Raw genomic sequence first — 14,369 nt, 5'->3', positions numbered from 1 at the left:
TTTATTAAAGGAGCATATCATACCTTTCAAAATACCAATTGAAAGCAGGTGTTTCTGCGGATGCCATTTTATACTTGAATTATTTATATATTAATGTTTGAACAAAAGAAACTGTAAAGTTCATTAGATGCACTATCGTAACTCAGACATGATGGCTGAGAGCGTAGGCGCAACGAGAGAGAGATTTAGCCAATCACAATACAAGCGACAGTTCGGATGATCCATCACGTCGCGTGATTGATCAAAATGTTTGCGATGCGCCAAGCGTTATTGGTGTTAAACCGTACGCCAAATAGGGCAGCACTGAAAAAGACCTGTGCTTATAGGCGGCGCGCCTATTGACATTGCATTCCCACAGCATATATTTGCTTCTACAGTATTTCATAAAATGCGTTAACAAATTGCTTTGCAACGCGTTTCTGACGCATTGCAAAATAGGAAATACGTTTATAAGTAAGAGAAAAGCATAGATCACCTATGGTTCGTTGCAATAAATCATGAATAGAATTTGACAGGTGGAGAATTAGAGCACTGGGAGACAATATTAAAATGTCATTCATTTTGCATCGACAATAACAGTAAACGAAAGCATAAGTTATTTTCCACACACAAAGAAATCAGTGAAAGAAGAATATTTTTAGAATATTATACAGAGCAAAGAATCTTTAGTTAATTTTTATTTAAAATTCATTTTTGTTTATATTAATAATATACTGTAGGCTTTATTCTCTGTTAGGCTACTTTAATGATAAGTAAAGACTGCAAAGGGTCATATTACTTTGACTATTTGTATTTAAGGGAAAATCTTTTTTTCACATCACGTTTCAGTAATATAAATGTATGCTTTACAGATTTACCCAGCAAATAAGGTAATCTTACGGCAAGGCGAAATGGCAGACTCAATACACTTTGTATCATCAGGTAAGTTATTATTACATGATGTAGAGGTTCCAGTCAGTGGTAATAATTCAGTGGCAACTAATAATTCAGCTGTAGCCCATTGTCTAGTAGTAGCACATAGTCCAGTGGTAGCACATAGTCCAGCGATAGCCCATTGTCTAGTGATAGCCAATTGACCGATCCAGTTATATCTCATTGTCCAGTGATATCTCATTGTCCAGTGGTAGCCCATTCTCCAGTGATAGCCCATTGTGTCCAGTACTAGCCCGTTGTCCAGTGGTATAGCCTATATTCCATTGATAGCCATGTTGTCCAGTGATAGCCCATTGTCCAGTGGTAGCCCATTGTCCAGTGGTAGCCCATTGCCCAGTGATAGCCCATCCAGTAATAGCACAAACACAAAACACCTTTTGCTTATATTGCTGTTCTAATATCGTTCATATTAATTAAATTGAATATTATTGGCCCTGGCAATTTAGAAGCGACATCATTGTATTCAAACATAGCAAACATTATTTTACCAACCTTATTAACGTATTGTTTAATTTATTGACAATTTAATCATTCTTCTTTGAACAGGTCGATGCCAGTACTTTCGCAAATTGTATTTGAAACAAACCGGAAAGAGCGAACTTTTTAAACTTGGAGATATAGAAGAAGGTTGTATATTTTAAGTGTGTTTTTTCTTTCTTCTTCCCTCGGGGAAATATGTAATTTTAGGTGAATGAGATTAATAGATTAGTTCATCGTGGTTGTTAGCAAGGTGATTATTCATAGTACATTTCAGATGAATTATCATAATTAAAACTTAATAAGAGATATTAAACTCAATTTCAGCAAATATAAACTTGTTTACGCGAATGTATGTAGCATATTTCACCGTGCACGCTACACATTAAATTTGCGCTTAACTCGACATGGTTCCAATAACAGGTTTTGCAATATTTATGTCTATGGATGCTGGAAAACCTACACAGAAATAAATAATAATTTTTGTTTACGTCATGACAGGTGATGTTTTTGGTGGTGAAAGCGTTATCAATGGTATACCAAGCTCGTTTACTGTCTCCAGTGCTGGCATAGTTACTTGTTATCGCATTAATACGTAAGATTCTAAAAATCCTCAATATCACAATTAATTAGCATACGCAGCTTGGAAAACATTTAATTTAGGAGAGAATATCTCAACTGTTATATATAATTTGACTCCAATGAACAACATGGGATATGTGCCAAATTCGCTATCCGGGGCAAACATGCCCAAAACCGGGGTCAAAGGTTAAAAATGTGTGGTTCTTATATCTCGACAACCACTTGTCGTACAGAGAATGTCGACGATAAAACTCTTAACCAATGAAAGGTAAGCCTATAGTGACGCCACTCATGGTATCCCGGATCCGCATTAAATTGTGTTTCACGCTGCACACAAAAAAAAGTATTAACGTTTCTTTATTTCATTTCTTTATGTCGGACTTCATATCCATAGAACAAACAGTATACATAATAAACCAAAGTTACTCAACAATCTGACAACAGTTTACATTTTAACTAAAAAAAACAAAAGTTCATTGCTTCTACAAGGGTTTTTTTACGTTTTAAAACAAATACAATTGTGGTATCGATATGACCAGCATTTTCTCCGGAACTATTTATTTTGAATCGTTGTCTCGAGGTTCGTGAAAATGTAATCATCTTATCTTGAGAATACCGTTACTATTTTAGGATGAATTTCAACATGACAGCTCGAGAGAACCTCATCCATTTGATTGTAAAGCAGCCGAAAGCATCAATAGACGACAGCGAGATCCGAGATAGAGGCTCTAACTGGACAGTTTGGCAAAACTTTAGAAGAACAAAAGTCGTACAACTACTGAAAGAATCTGGATGTAATCATCTGATAAAAGAAAACGTATGGTTAAAGAGGCGACGGATACATGCAGGAAGGTATGGAACGCTAAAGACGCTCAATTCATGATAATAATGATGATATGATGATACGATGATGATAATATGATGATGATGATATGAGACGATATGATGACGACGACTATCGATTATGATGGTTATAGGATGATGATTATTTGATGATGATGACAATGTTGATGATGGCAATGATGCTGCATAGTATCAGTTACAGACAATAAACTTTAATATTATAACCCCACTATTTTAGAATATATCGATTTGGCATAACTTTGCACACAATTTATTTCTTTTTAAAAATATAGACCACAGACTTGCCACACCCCTCGACGTGTTCTAAGACTTCAAAGTCCACAACGATCAAGGTCCGTCCCAGCAACTTTTACACAAGAACTTCCAGGTATTGAAAGACATCCAGAGCCTCCAAATGTACGTAAACAAATAACCATTGGAGTTACAAAAAGATGATGTTTTTTTTACTTTAGAGTAAAATAACTGTGTTATAAATATAACTAACTATCATTAAGACGGTAAATGTTCATCTTATGACTTTTTTTAAGAATTTTGAAAAAAGCATCGACTGTACGCAAGTTCAAGATGAGCGGATTCGTCAAGATGACGTCATTAAGGATGAAAACGATAATACAAACGATGATGGACCGTACGTACTATATTTAGCATAAGATTGATTGTACAATATTTTTGTTTCGTTTTAACAGCTTTCCTATTTTATTTTTCTTTACATGATGAATAAACTAAAACTAGGCCTACTTCGTATTTTTCAGACGTTCGTGTGCAATTTATGAGGCATATGAAAAGTCAAAGGAAGATATAAGTATTTCTAAATTTAGAATGAATTGTCTTCGGAAGATATTACGAGGAAGAGAGGAAAAGCGGCAAAGGTCAAAGGGACATAAATATGACTTGCATTCTGATGAAACGCCACGTGATGATGCATTAGCCAATCAGATACTATATCTGACTATAGACAAATTAAGAGATCGGTATGACCTATTATGAAACTACAAAATACTGAAAGAGAGTTACGCAAGGGATATACGCAACGCAAGAAGTAATTAACCAATCACAAATGACAACTTGGATGTCCGTCACTGTGATTGGTTTAGTTATTTGCGTTTGTGTTTACGTTGTCATTGCGTTGCGTCCCTAATCATACCACTCTGCCTACATGAAGTTGAACTTCTCACATTTCACTTTTTTTTGTAATAAAGTTTAATATAAAAGCATACATTAAATTAGATTAATTGGAAGAATTAAAACAATATATTTATTACAACTGACTTCCATCATTGTAGCGCGTGGCGCTGTGAAGTGCGTGTCGTGCGGTGCGCGAGTAAATTATAAGTCGTTGATCAGTATAGTACGCGGTAGTTATACCTATTAACAAAGATATAGTACACAATCTTTGCTATTAATCAGTGTATAACTACTGCCCTCAAAGAAATAATATTATTTCTGGTATATTAACCAGAGGGCGTACAATTATTGATACATTAACTGCACTTTAGTTTTAGAATAGACTCTTTAAAAAATTAGTAAAAGGAACCATTGAACACCACTGTAGGCCTAAGGTAAGACACAAAGTATGTTACAGCTATTAAGTCAATAGATTTGTTATTAAACTATTGAATTGCTATTTAACTGTTATATTACATTATATGCTGTGTTTAAAATTGGCAAATACCAGTGTAGTTCACGTAACGGATAGAACATTTCGATCGAATGTATTTATAGAAATACTGGTAGATTAATTAATTACGTATCGATTCTTTTAACAATGTTTTGGTAGTTGTCATTTATCGATATGTATTCCAAAAATCTACCATTCGGTTTAAAATCATCATTTTCCTGTACTAGATAACAGAGATCGTTGTAACCTTATGTTCAGAGATAACAATTGTTAAGTATGTAACAATCGTTCAGTGATACTTATTTATAGACATCAATTAGGTAACATCAGGAAGGAATTGTTAGTATTATTGATGGGCGTTGAGATATATTGACGAGGAAATCGACAATCTCACAGCAGCATAGGCTGCTCTATACATACCAGCCCATTTATACATGACTAAACACTACGGGAAATTTGAATATCAATATTTACTGAATAAAATAGTAATTTTGTAGAAATCATTTATATTATATTACGTATCAGTATTTACGTTAATGATGTGCGCCTAATTGTTGATACATTTTAGCAACATACAGTATTGATTTACGTTAATGTCATGTGCGGCAAATACATTATATTAACATACAGTATTGAAATGTAGAAAATCCGTGAGAACAATGTTGACAAACGCTATACTATAATATGAATGTGGTTGGTAATGGATCATGGTCTGTTACGGTCCAAAGATCAATGGAACCGGTTTACCTTTGTACAGGTGGTGTGTAGGTTTATCAAGATGTCCTACCAAATGCATAGTACATGCAGTCAGGCCATTGTTGTAAATACAACAACTAAATGTTATATATTCTTTCTTTTTTAAAACTGTATTTCTTTTCTTTTAAAAGTAAAAGAACGTATAATATAAAATAAAGATGGAAATGTTGTTAATAATAAAATAATTTGAAAGACTTTCAAAATTACACTTATAATTATTAATGTAGGCCTCTCTATGTATTGAATGAAGAAACGAGTATTTAACAGAAAATGAATCAGGAAAGGACAGGAATAAAAGAAAGAATGAAACAATTAAAGACAAAAAAATTAAATTTATTAATTAAAATTAACTTATGAAAGGCCTTTATGAATGTAATTTATAATTATGGAAACGCATGAAATTAAAGGCAATATATGCAAATGAGGTAGATTTGCACGCTTCTACATAAAAGGTCATTTAATGGGGATAGTTTATTGATCACCTTTCGCATAAAAGGTCCAATAAATATTCTATTTGCAATTATTGACATTGTTTACCTAAACGTTATATTGATTTGAGGATTTCAAGGCCAGTTGAACACATATGACGTTAGTATCTCTGAAGCGTGGTTCCCACTAGAGACGCGCAGGCGAGTTGACCAATACCACGCCACTGTTCGAATCCATCGTTTGTGATTGGTCAAATCACTAACGTTGTGTTACGTCCTTGCGTTGCGTCGCTAGTATAGTGGGAACAAGCTATTATAAAGCTTGGTTCCCACTAGAACGTAACGCAAGGGTGTAAACGCAACGCAAGCGTTTTAACCAATGACAAGCGAAGTTATAGACAGTTAGCAATCATAAGCGAATAAGCCATCGCTTGTGATTGGTCAATTCACTTGCGTTGCGTTACGTCCTTGTGTTGCGTCGCTAGTGGGAACCACGCTTAAGTAAGTTATGTACGCGCGCAAAAAAAACGCAAGTAATTTGGAGCGACAGTTCAGATCGCTTGTGATTGGTCAAATATGTGCTGCGCGTACGTTATGTGTTTCGCCTGAACCACTTACTACGAACCTGTGCGTGCACATTCGTAGTGTTTTAATCACGTTGACACAGCAGTTTAGTTATTAATAGAAATATATTACGACTTTACTGTTGTTATTTTATGGTACTAATTGTAAATATGTTTATCAATCACGGTTGCATGTAGTATTGATTTAATTTTCGATGATTCTTACACTTTTTAATATTTAAACCACTCTGGCTGCGGCGACCGCAATGATTATGCTGAGTGTCATACGTTATGATTTCTTTTGTGTCAAATTGTATGGTAGCGTGTATTGATTTCTGATTGTATTGTGTCAATTCGTACGATTGTCTTTGAAACTCAAGTGCGTACGCCTTGGCGTCTGACGTAATTCAGTCAATGAGTTACGCGATGACGTCATTATCTGGAATACGTACACTCTATGCACTTTAGTTATGGTCAAATAGATAGACATAGTGGTTGAGAACAAACAGTATGAATGCTTGTAGTAGGATATAACGAACCTAGTAATAACAATATTTGAAGAGGGTAAGTCATGATACATATTTATATAGGGTTAAGAACCTAATTATTTCGCACTGACACTGCGGGCTGAAGTAACAATTTTCCAACGAATGATTACTAATTGTACTTTTATTACGCTAATGTAAACACACAGAAATACTTTCACACTTGACAGAGTTTTATTCAAGTTTTTATAAAGGTATATTATAGCATTGTGCTATTTATAAAGGTAAGGCCGTATTGACGTTCGTATGCAAGTACGATCACTACAGCATTGATAGTGGACGCGGTAGGTATTATTTTTATTTACATAATTCTGTACGATTTGAAAATTATTATATTATTTTGTTTCCAATAGTATGTCTTATCAAAGGTATATCTATCAAATTAAGTGATTGTTTTTTCAGGTTTTTCCTAGATTTTATCAAGACACACGATTAAGGAAGTGACGACGTTTAATTATGACAGCTTACTTATAGGCCTATAAACACTGGGCTGCTTCACATAAGGAATACGTTCACAATGTCTGGAATACACATAGGCCTAATTTTAAAAACGTGACGTATACCATTTTCGAAGTTATTGCTCTGAGTAGTATATACATCAGGTATGGCGGGCCGATTGGGTCATGATGAAGCTTATGAGAGGAATAAACAAATAGAAAGACAATTGAAAGATGAAAGGAAAAAGTTTAAAGACAAAGTTCGGAACACAATGAGACTTGTTTTAGTAGGTAAGACAATTAAAATATTTCACAACAACAATGAATGTGTTATAGAGCCTACAATGTACGTACATGTGTGTCATGCTGAGCCGTACAAACCTAAGAACGCTTACTTCCTTGTGTTGCCTATCTAATGGGAACCAATTATTAGACTCATTATGCCATTACCCACAAGACGACCATTCTTTATGATAAACGTATTTTAATATGCTTGTAGGTGCAGGAGAGTCCGGAAAAAGTACAATAGTGAAACAAATGAAAATTCTTCATAAAGGTGGATTTCCCGACGAGTAAGTTTATTTCATTTTCCGGGTAAATCCCCCTGCTGGAGTGCGCTCGATGTTTTAGTTTTACTAAGCTGACATGAGAAGAGGCGGGGGATGGGTTGAGAAATTCTTAGTACCTTTACAATCCAACATTACTTTTTATATTTTTTTCATAATTTATATAAGTATGTTTTTGGGGTAAAATTTGTTTCTAAAAACGTATACTGTTCCAAAAGTATAACTTCCAAATACAAATTATTATTAGCTTAAACTTTCATACAGCAAAGTTCAATGTTCAAATCTGTCACAAGTCACACATTTATAAATGAATATTCTTTCATGTTCTTGTGATTAGACCAAAAGTACATAACTGCTTTATTTTTGTTTTATTAAGGCCTAGTTAATAAGTCATATAGACCTAATACTTGTTCTTAGAATTAACACCAAATCTTATTGTCAAAGGTCTTTTATGTTCTCTGCTGCTTATCTTTGGAATTCTCTCCCTCGTCATTTTACTAAATCAACTTCTATTGCTATTTTTAAACATCCAATATAAGCGCCTTTGATTTTTACTTTGGTTTAGTTGATTCTGGCGCTATACAAATACCTAAATACCTAAATTATTATTACGTAATCGTCACACACTCGGTCAGCTTTGTTTGTGTTCTTTTTTTAGAGAAAGACAAGCAAGAATTCCCGAAATCAGAAGTAACGTACACGATGCTATTCTAGTAAGTTCAGACTTATATAAACTGCAACAACAGCCCAGGGCTAAGTAAGCACTATGATCCATTAAAATGATGACGACATTCCAACGATTTAATGTAGTCATAACTGGATTGTTTACTTAAATTATATTTGCTTTACATTATCAGAAGACATGTAAAGTTCAAAGTTAATTTTCTCTTGGCCTGGTATTATTAGGGGTAAATCTGTACCAAAGATCGGTAAGGTTAATTGATAAGTTATTCTAATATTAATTTCAATAATTGGAACCTTTTATCGTTTTATAACAATGTTTGGCTTATACTAAGTTTTGATCCGTTCCTGAATCTTGGTTTGGACGCAAGTACGTAACTGCGCCGCAGTAATTTGACCAATCACAAACGGGGATTGCCAGAACTTTCGCTTGTGATTGGTAAACTTAATTGCGTTGTTACACGAGGCGTCGTCGTACACGCAGCAAAAGTAATTTGACCAATCACAAACGATCAATCCTCAGAACTTTCGCAATCTAAAGTGACATAGAAAATCAAGCTTAGTTTTATTTTACTTGTGACGTTTGCTACATTTTCAGACCATTGCTGGAGTTATGAACACGTTAAACAGCCCAATTGAACTTGAAAATCCTGAATTAAACTCAGCACTTGACTACATTCTCGACGAAGCAAGTGCACCGAACTTTGAATTGAATGAGGTAGATATCAATCAGTTCTGTAATGTTGTTAGGTAATGAATCGTAACGCAAACTACAATGCTTTCTTTAATCTCAATAATGTTGGAAAGTTTTGTGATACAAGTTTCTTTGTTATAATTGTGGTTAAATTCTACATACTAATACACAGAATAATAATATTCAATTCAACAGTTATTTCGACCAAAATCAGCAAAAACCAACATGAAGGCCTATACAAACAAAAAACAACAAGTATCATTTGGTCAATGGAAGACATAGAAACTCAAATAAGTCCGTCACTGTCGCTCCTCCCCCCCCCCCTTATACCATCACTTAGACTTGCCCTAAGTTTGTATTTATTGTCTTTTTTTATGATAGAACACCAGTCGACGTTTAGATTTTTGTATTCAAGTAGTATATGTATGAAACGCTATTTGTGCCAAAATATTTATCTTTTTATTTATATTATTAAGTCAAAACTCCGTCTGGAACCCAGATTAACCATCACTGTACTTCAATGAATTGTATATACATTGTATTTACCATTATCAAGCGTCTTGTCTTTCATTCAGTTATAATGTTTGAAAACAATAATGAATCCCAAATTACCATTAATTAATATATAAACTTTTATATTAATTTTGTTCAGCAATTTTATGACGCAACGACTGCTCTGTGGGCCGATGGTGGTATCCAGTCTTGCTATAGTAGATCCAACGAGTACCAACTTATAGATTGTGCAAAATAGTAAGTTCGTTGTGTTATAATTTAGTAGTGTTCAAATGGTGATATGTCAGTTAGTTTGTTGTTAAAATTGTTAAAAGTAGATGAACAATCAGTGTTGCTGCATTAAATGAGTAAAACATTATTATTGTACCAAACAGAAGATCATCAGCATATCACAAATCTTAGAAGTCAAACTTCCAGTTAAAAATAAGCCTCAGCATAAATATATTGTTCGTGAAGTGACTAAACTAATCTTTAACGTTGCTTATACTATTTAATTTACAGTGTAATATTACTATTATCTTCATTATATTTTCCATTTCAGTTTTTTAGACTCATTAGACAGAGTTCGGAAACGAGAATATGTTCCTACAGATCAGGTAACTAATTTTTGAGTTGATGGGTGTACAAGAATAAACCCAACTATGAGGAAATTGATAGTTAGACATAATATGTCCATTTAGCTACCGTATATTATTCGATCAAAATCTCCGCTATGAATAAACACCTCTTCTCCTTTATTTTCCCTCAAATAATAAACGCACTTCCATACATATACACACAATATTGTAGTACAACACATTTCTATTGACGGTATACTACTGCATATTTTTTGTAGGATATTCTACGATGTCGTGTAATGACAACCGGAGTTCTAGTTACAGAGTTTCAAATTAAGAATGTTAGGTTTCAGTAAGTTGATTGCTATTTAACTGTGAAATAATTGTAATATTGTGACGAACAACAAAGCATAACGGTATTGGGTTTCTGATAATATCGAATTATTATTAATTTAATATGTTTTGCTTTGCTACTACTGAACCTAAATTATAATTCGATTTGATGAAGGAAAGAGGGAGGCTCTCTGGCTACTGCTTAAGTCAAGTCCTAATATATAGGACTTTTACTGTACATAGATTTTTTTTTTGGAAAATCAAGAAAGCAGTTAGTTAAAGTTAAACAGTGATTTAATTTAAATACCGGTACAAAGTTAATACACATTTGCTAAATAAATGTATAAAGATGTTTTATGTATTGTTTCACTTAATTTTAGTTTACTCGACGTTGGAGGCCAGCGAGAAGAACGAATAAAATGGTTACAATTATTTTCTGGTACGTATTACAACGCTTTAGTCGATTTTATTATTATATATACATAATTATACATCTTTGAAGAATTAGAGTACGAAATAACTCCAATGCTTATTTTCAGATGTGACTGCGATGCTGTTTGTAGTTGCAGCTAGCAGCTACGACATGACACTAAGAGAAGAAAATAAAAATAGATTATCAGAAGCCTTGGATCTTTACAAATCAATATGGAATCACAAGTAAGTGCTATCAAATTACTACAGATCATTGTTATGCGAACTTATAAATTGATCATATCGAGAGAATAACAATTGTATTTATTCCTGCAGATATCTAAGATACACGTCGATGGTCCTATTTTTAAACAAGCAAGATATTTTAGCTGAGAAGATCAAATCCGGTCGCACCAAGTTAGGGGACTACTTCAAAGACTATCAGGTGTTCTCAAAGAAATCAATGATTCCTGATGAAATTCAAAGTGATCTTCGCGAATTACAACCCGGCTGCTGTGGCTTGTCTCCTCACAAGGACTCGATAAAGAAGATTACTGCATATGGTAAAGAAATTATAGTGACGGAAGTGAGTTGACCAATGACAAGCGACAGTTCGAAAAATCCATCGATTGTGATTGGTCAAATCTCTAGTCGTCTCTAGTGGTGGGAACTACCAAGCATATTGTGGACACGTTGGAGGGCTCTATTAAAAGCTACTTTGTTTTTAATGTTTATATACATAGTCTTCTGCATGGACCATGTTTTAATATTGTAATCTATTGTTCCTATTGTTACTGATACTGTAATTATTTGAACATCTGTATTTTTTTGTCTATAGTTGGAATAAATTTGGCGATGGTTAGACTGAGGTTTTGTCTCTATCCCCAGTTCACCATTTGTATATATAATATTCACCGAATGCAATTAAAAAAAAATATATTGAGGTAAATCTAACCAGAATTGTTATTTTTAATTGTTAGAGCCCGAAGGTCTGACCAATCATCAACGAGCAGAGTTCTTCCGGGTAAAGATGTACATCAAAGCACAGTTTGAGGTATAGACGTATAATATGGAGAAATAAGTCATGATAATACTAAAACTAAGTGTAGTTCCTATCTATCCATCCTTCTTGTAATGAACCTCCATTCTTTCTTTCCTATCTCGCATACATGTCTGTATTCTGTATTGATTCTTACTTACTTCCTACTTCCTGTGTTTTTTTGCTTCCTTCATTTATTATAATATATTTACCATATTATACATTATGATTTATTATTATATTTCTCAGAAACAAAAAGACAATCTCGAAAGAAACTTCATTTTAAAATCGAATAAATATGTTAGCGCTGGTCAGTCTTCCATGATCCATTTCCCCTGGGTTCAAGCTTACCTGAGCACCTAGTAATCTAATCACCTGGTCAGGCACTCCTCCCCTAATACATTTATTTACTTTTTAATGATCTTTATAGTTTATTTAAGTACACACAATCTCATTCACAGGAAATAAGCACCTCAAAATCTGAAGATCAGAAGTTTCGCAAGAACTGTTATCCACACTTCACATGCGCAGTAGATACAGAGAACATTAAACATGTATTTGACTCGTGTAGAGACATGATACAAAGGTTGCACTTAGCTAGTACAGGTATTGTACAGTAAGATAAGCACAGTACAACTACTTATATATTAGTAAACCTCAAGAAAATAGTCAGGAATATATAATACTAATAATAATATACGAATTTGTAAAGCGCCAATTCCAGCAACAATTAGTGATCAAAGGCGCTGTGGACTTAGATGTTACATCTTTTCAACAACATTCTTTAAGAGTCACATCGTGTCATCGGCAGCCAACTACGGCGCCATTACGTCTGTCCACGACAGTGTGTATGTATGCAGTTTTATGTTTTATATATTTCTTCACAACCTGTTCTTATTGTGAGAAGATATTGCATCGTATTGTGGTTTTCCTAAACGCGAATGGAAGAAACCAAGAAATATACACAGCATTATTCATTACGTCTATTAAGAGGAAGACACAACAGCCACAGACAAAGACCTGTGAGTGACTCGGTTTGTTCGACACATCATTTGATCGTTCATGGTAGTTATTTACTACTACTACCAGTATGAAATAATATTGTAACAGCTTTGTAGATATTAATTAATAATGTTATTAATCTATTCAAAAACTGCTTTAATCGTTTTCGAAAGCCATCCTAATATAAATAACATTGTAAATTGTATTCAAAGATAACATAATTATGAAAGTCGTTAAAATGGTAGGCCTACTATTGAATATAAAGCGGAGTACAGCCAAGAAGAAATAAACGTTTCGTAAAATATGCTGGTACTATTCAACGAACAGAAATAAATGAGTCCTGAAATGTAAGGAACTATTCATTGTAGAGCCGCGGTGTAGTCAAAAAAAGATAAAATATTGCCGAAAAATATGGTACTGTTTATAATGTAGGCCTAAAGCGAAGTAGCCAAGAAGAAATAAATGAGTCGTTAAATATATGGTACTATTTTATGTAAAGCGGAGTAGTCAAAAAGAAATATATGATAATATGTTACTAATCACTCTTCAATGTATACTAAAGCGGATGAATACGTACATTATTCAAGAATAAGCAAAGCAAAGTTGCCAAAACGTTTTCGAAGTGTACATGCTTTTTGAAAACGAACATTGAAAGGAGTTCGATATTATGTAACTTCCTAGCTAACATTCCAAAAACTATTTTGAATAAAAGACAAACTCAGACAACATGTTGTTGTTGCCTAAAATGTCTACGTTACTTTTATTTATGAATCGAATCTTTATTTTTTCGTATGGCCTATGCTATTTAAACTATAATTTAATCATTTATATTAGGTTCCACATCGATAACAAGTTAATAGTGATAAGTCTTTATTTAATTTAAATGCAATATTGATGGTAACCAATGGTAACCAATACATTAGTATATAAAGTAGGACTACTAATAAAGCTGCAGATTTTATAAAAAATAAAAGTATATACATTTATTTCAAATCAGTTTTTGATGTCCAATTTGGTTATAATTATGACAGTAAAAAATGTTTTGTTTGCTGAATTTTGAGGATGAAAGATCACTGTTGGCGAGCTGGTGTTTTTAGGCCTAGTTTGTGGGCCTAGTTTGTATGCCTAGTTTGTGGGCCTAGTTTGTGGGCCTATTATTTGGTTTTGTTTAATGCATTCATGTTGTTTTTACTGTACTGTGTGCCGCCTGGCAGTAGTCCTGAAATGTCAGTCCTCACTTACAAGAGTATAATTGTTATACAATTATAAAACTAATATAATACATTAACATAAGAAAAATAATTGGTATTAATTGATATAAATAATATGGTATTCCATGTGGTTTTTTTTCAATTAACTATATGCATTGG

General features: G+C 33.5%; 1 protein-coding gene and 1 long non-coding RNA gene across 2 annotated transcripts; both read left to right on the top strand.

The window, feature by feature from the left end:
* Positions 1-2,947: 2,947 nt before the first annotated feature.
* Positions 2,948-4,395, top strand: LOC140043327 (uncharacterized). Its single transcript, XR_011844296.1, has 3 exons — positions 2,948-3,252; positions 3,384-3,484; positions 3,609-4,395. It is a non-coding gene; the product is annotated as an uncharacterized lncRNA (long non-coding RNA).
* A 2,777-nt stretch (positions 4,396-7,172) lies between these two features.
* On the top strand, positions 7,173-14,308 carry LOC140044447 (guanine nucleotide-binding protein G(s) subunit alpha-like). The gene is made up of 12 exons (XM_072088960.1): positions 7,173-7,494; positions 7,703-7,775; positions 8,428-8,482; positions 9,049-9,168; positions 9,797-9,894; positions 10,199-10,253; positions 10,493-10,566; positions 10,928-10,986; positions 11,087-11,204; positions 11,295-11,521; positions 11,939-12,012; positions 12,459-14,308. The coding sequence occupies exons 1-12, from the start codon at positions 7,371-7,373 to the stop codon at positions 12,615-12,617; spliced, it is 1,236 nt and encodes a 411-aa protein (XP_071945061.1). The 5' UTR covers positions 7,173-7,370; the 3' UTR covers positions 12,618-14,308.
* Positions 14,309-14,369: the final 61 nt, after the last annotated feature.

Source organism: Antedon mediterranea, chromosome 3, assembly GCF_964355755.1.
Source record: "Antedon mediterranea chromosome 3, ecAntMedi1.1, whole genome shotgun sequence".
In the NCBI taxonomy this organism is placed as follows: domain Eukaryota; kingdom Metazoa; phylum Echinodermata; class Crinoidea; order Comatulida; family Antedonidae; genus Antedon; species Antedon mediterranea.
This window is presented reverse-complemented; position numbering and strand designations above follow the sequence as displayed.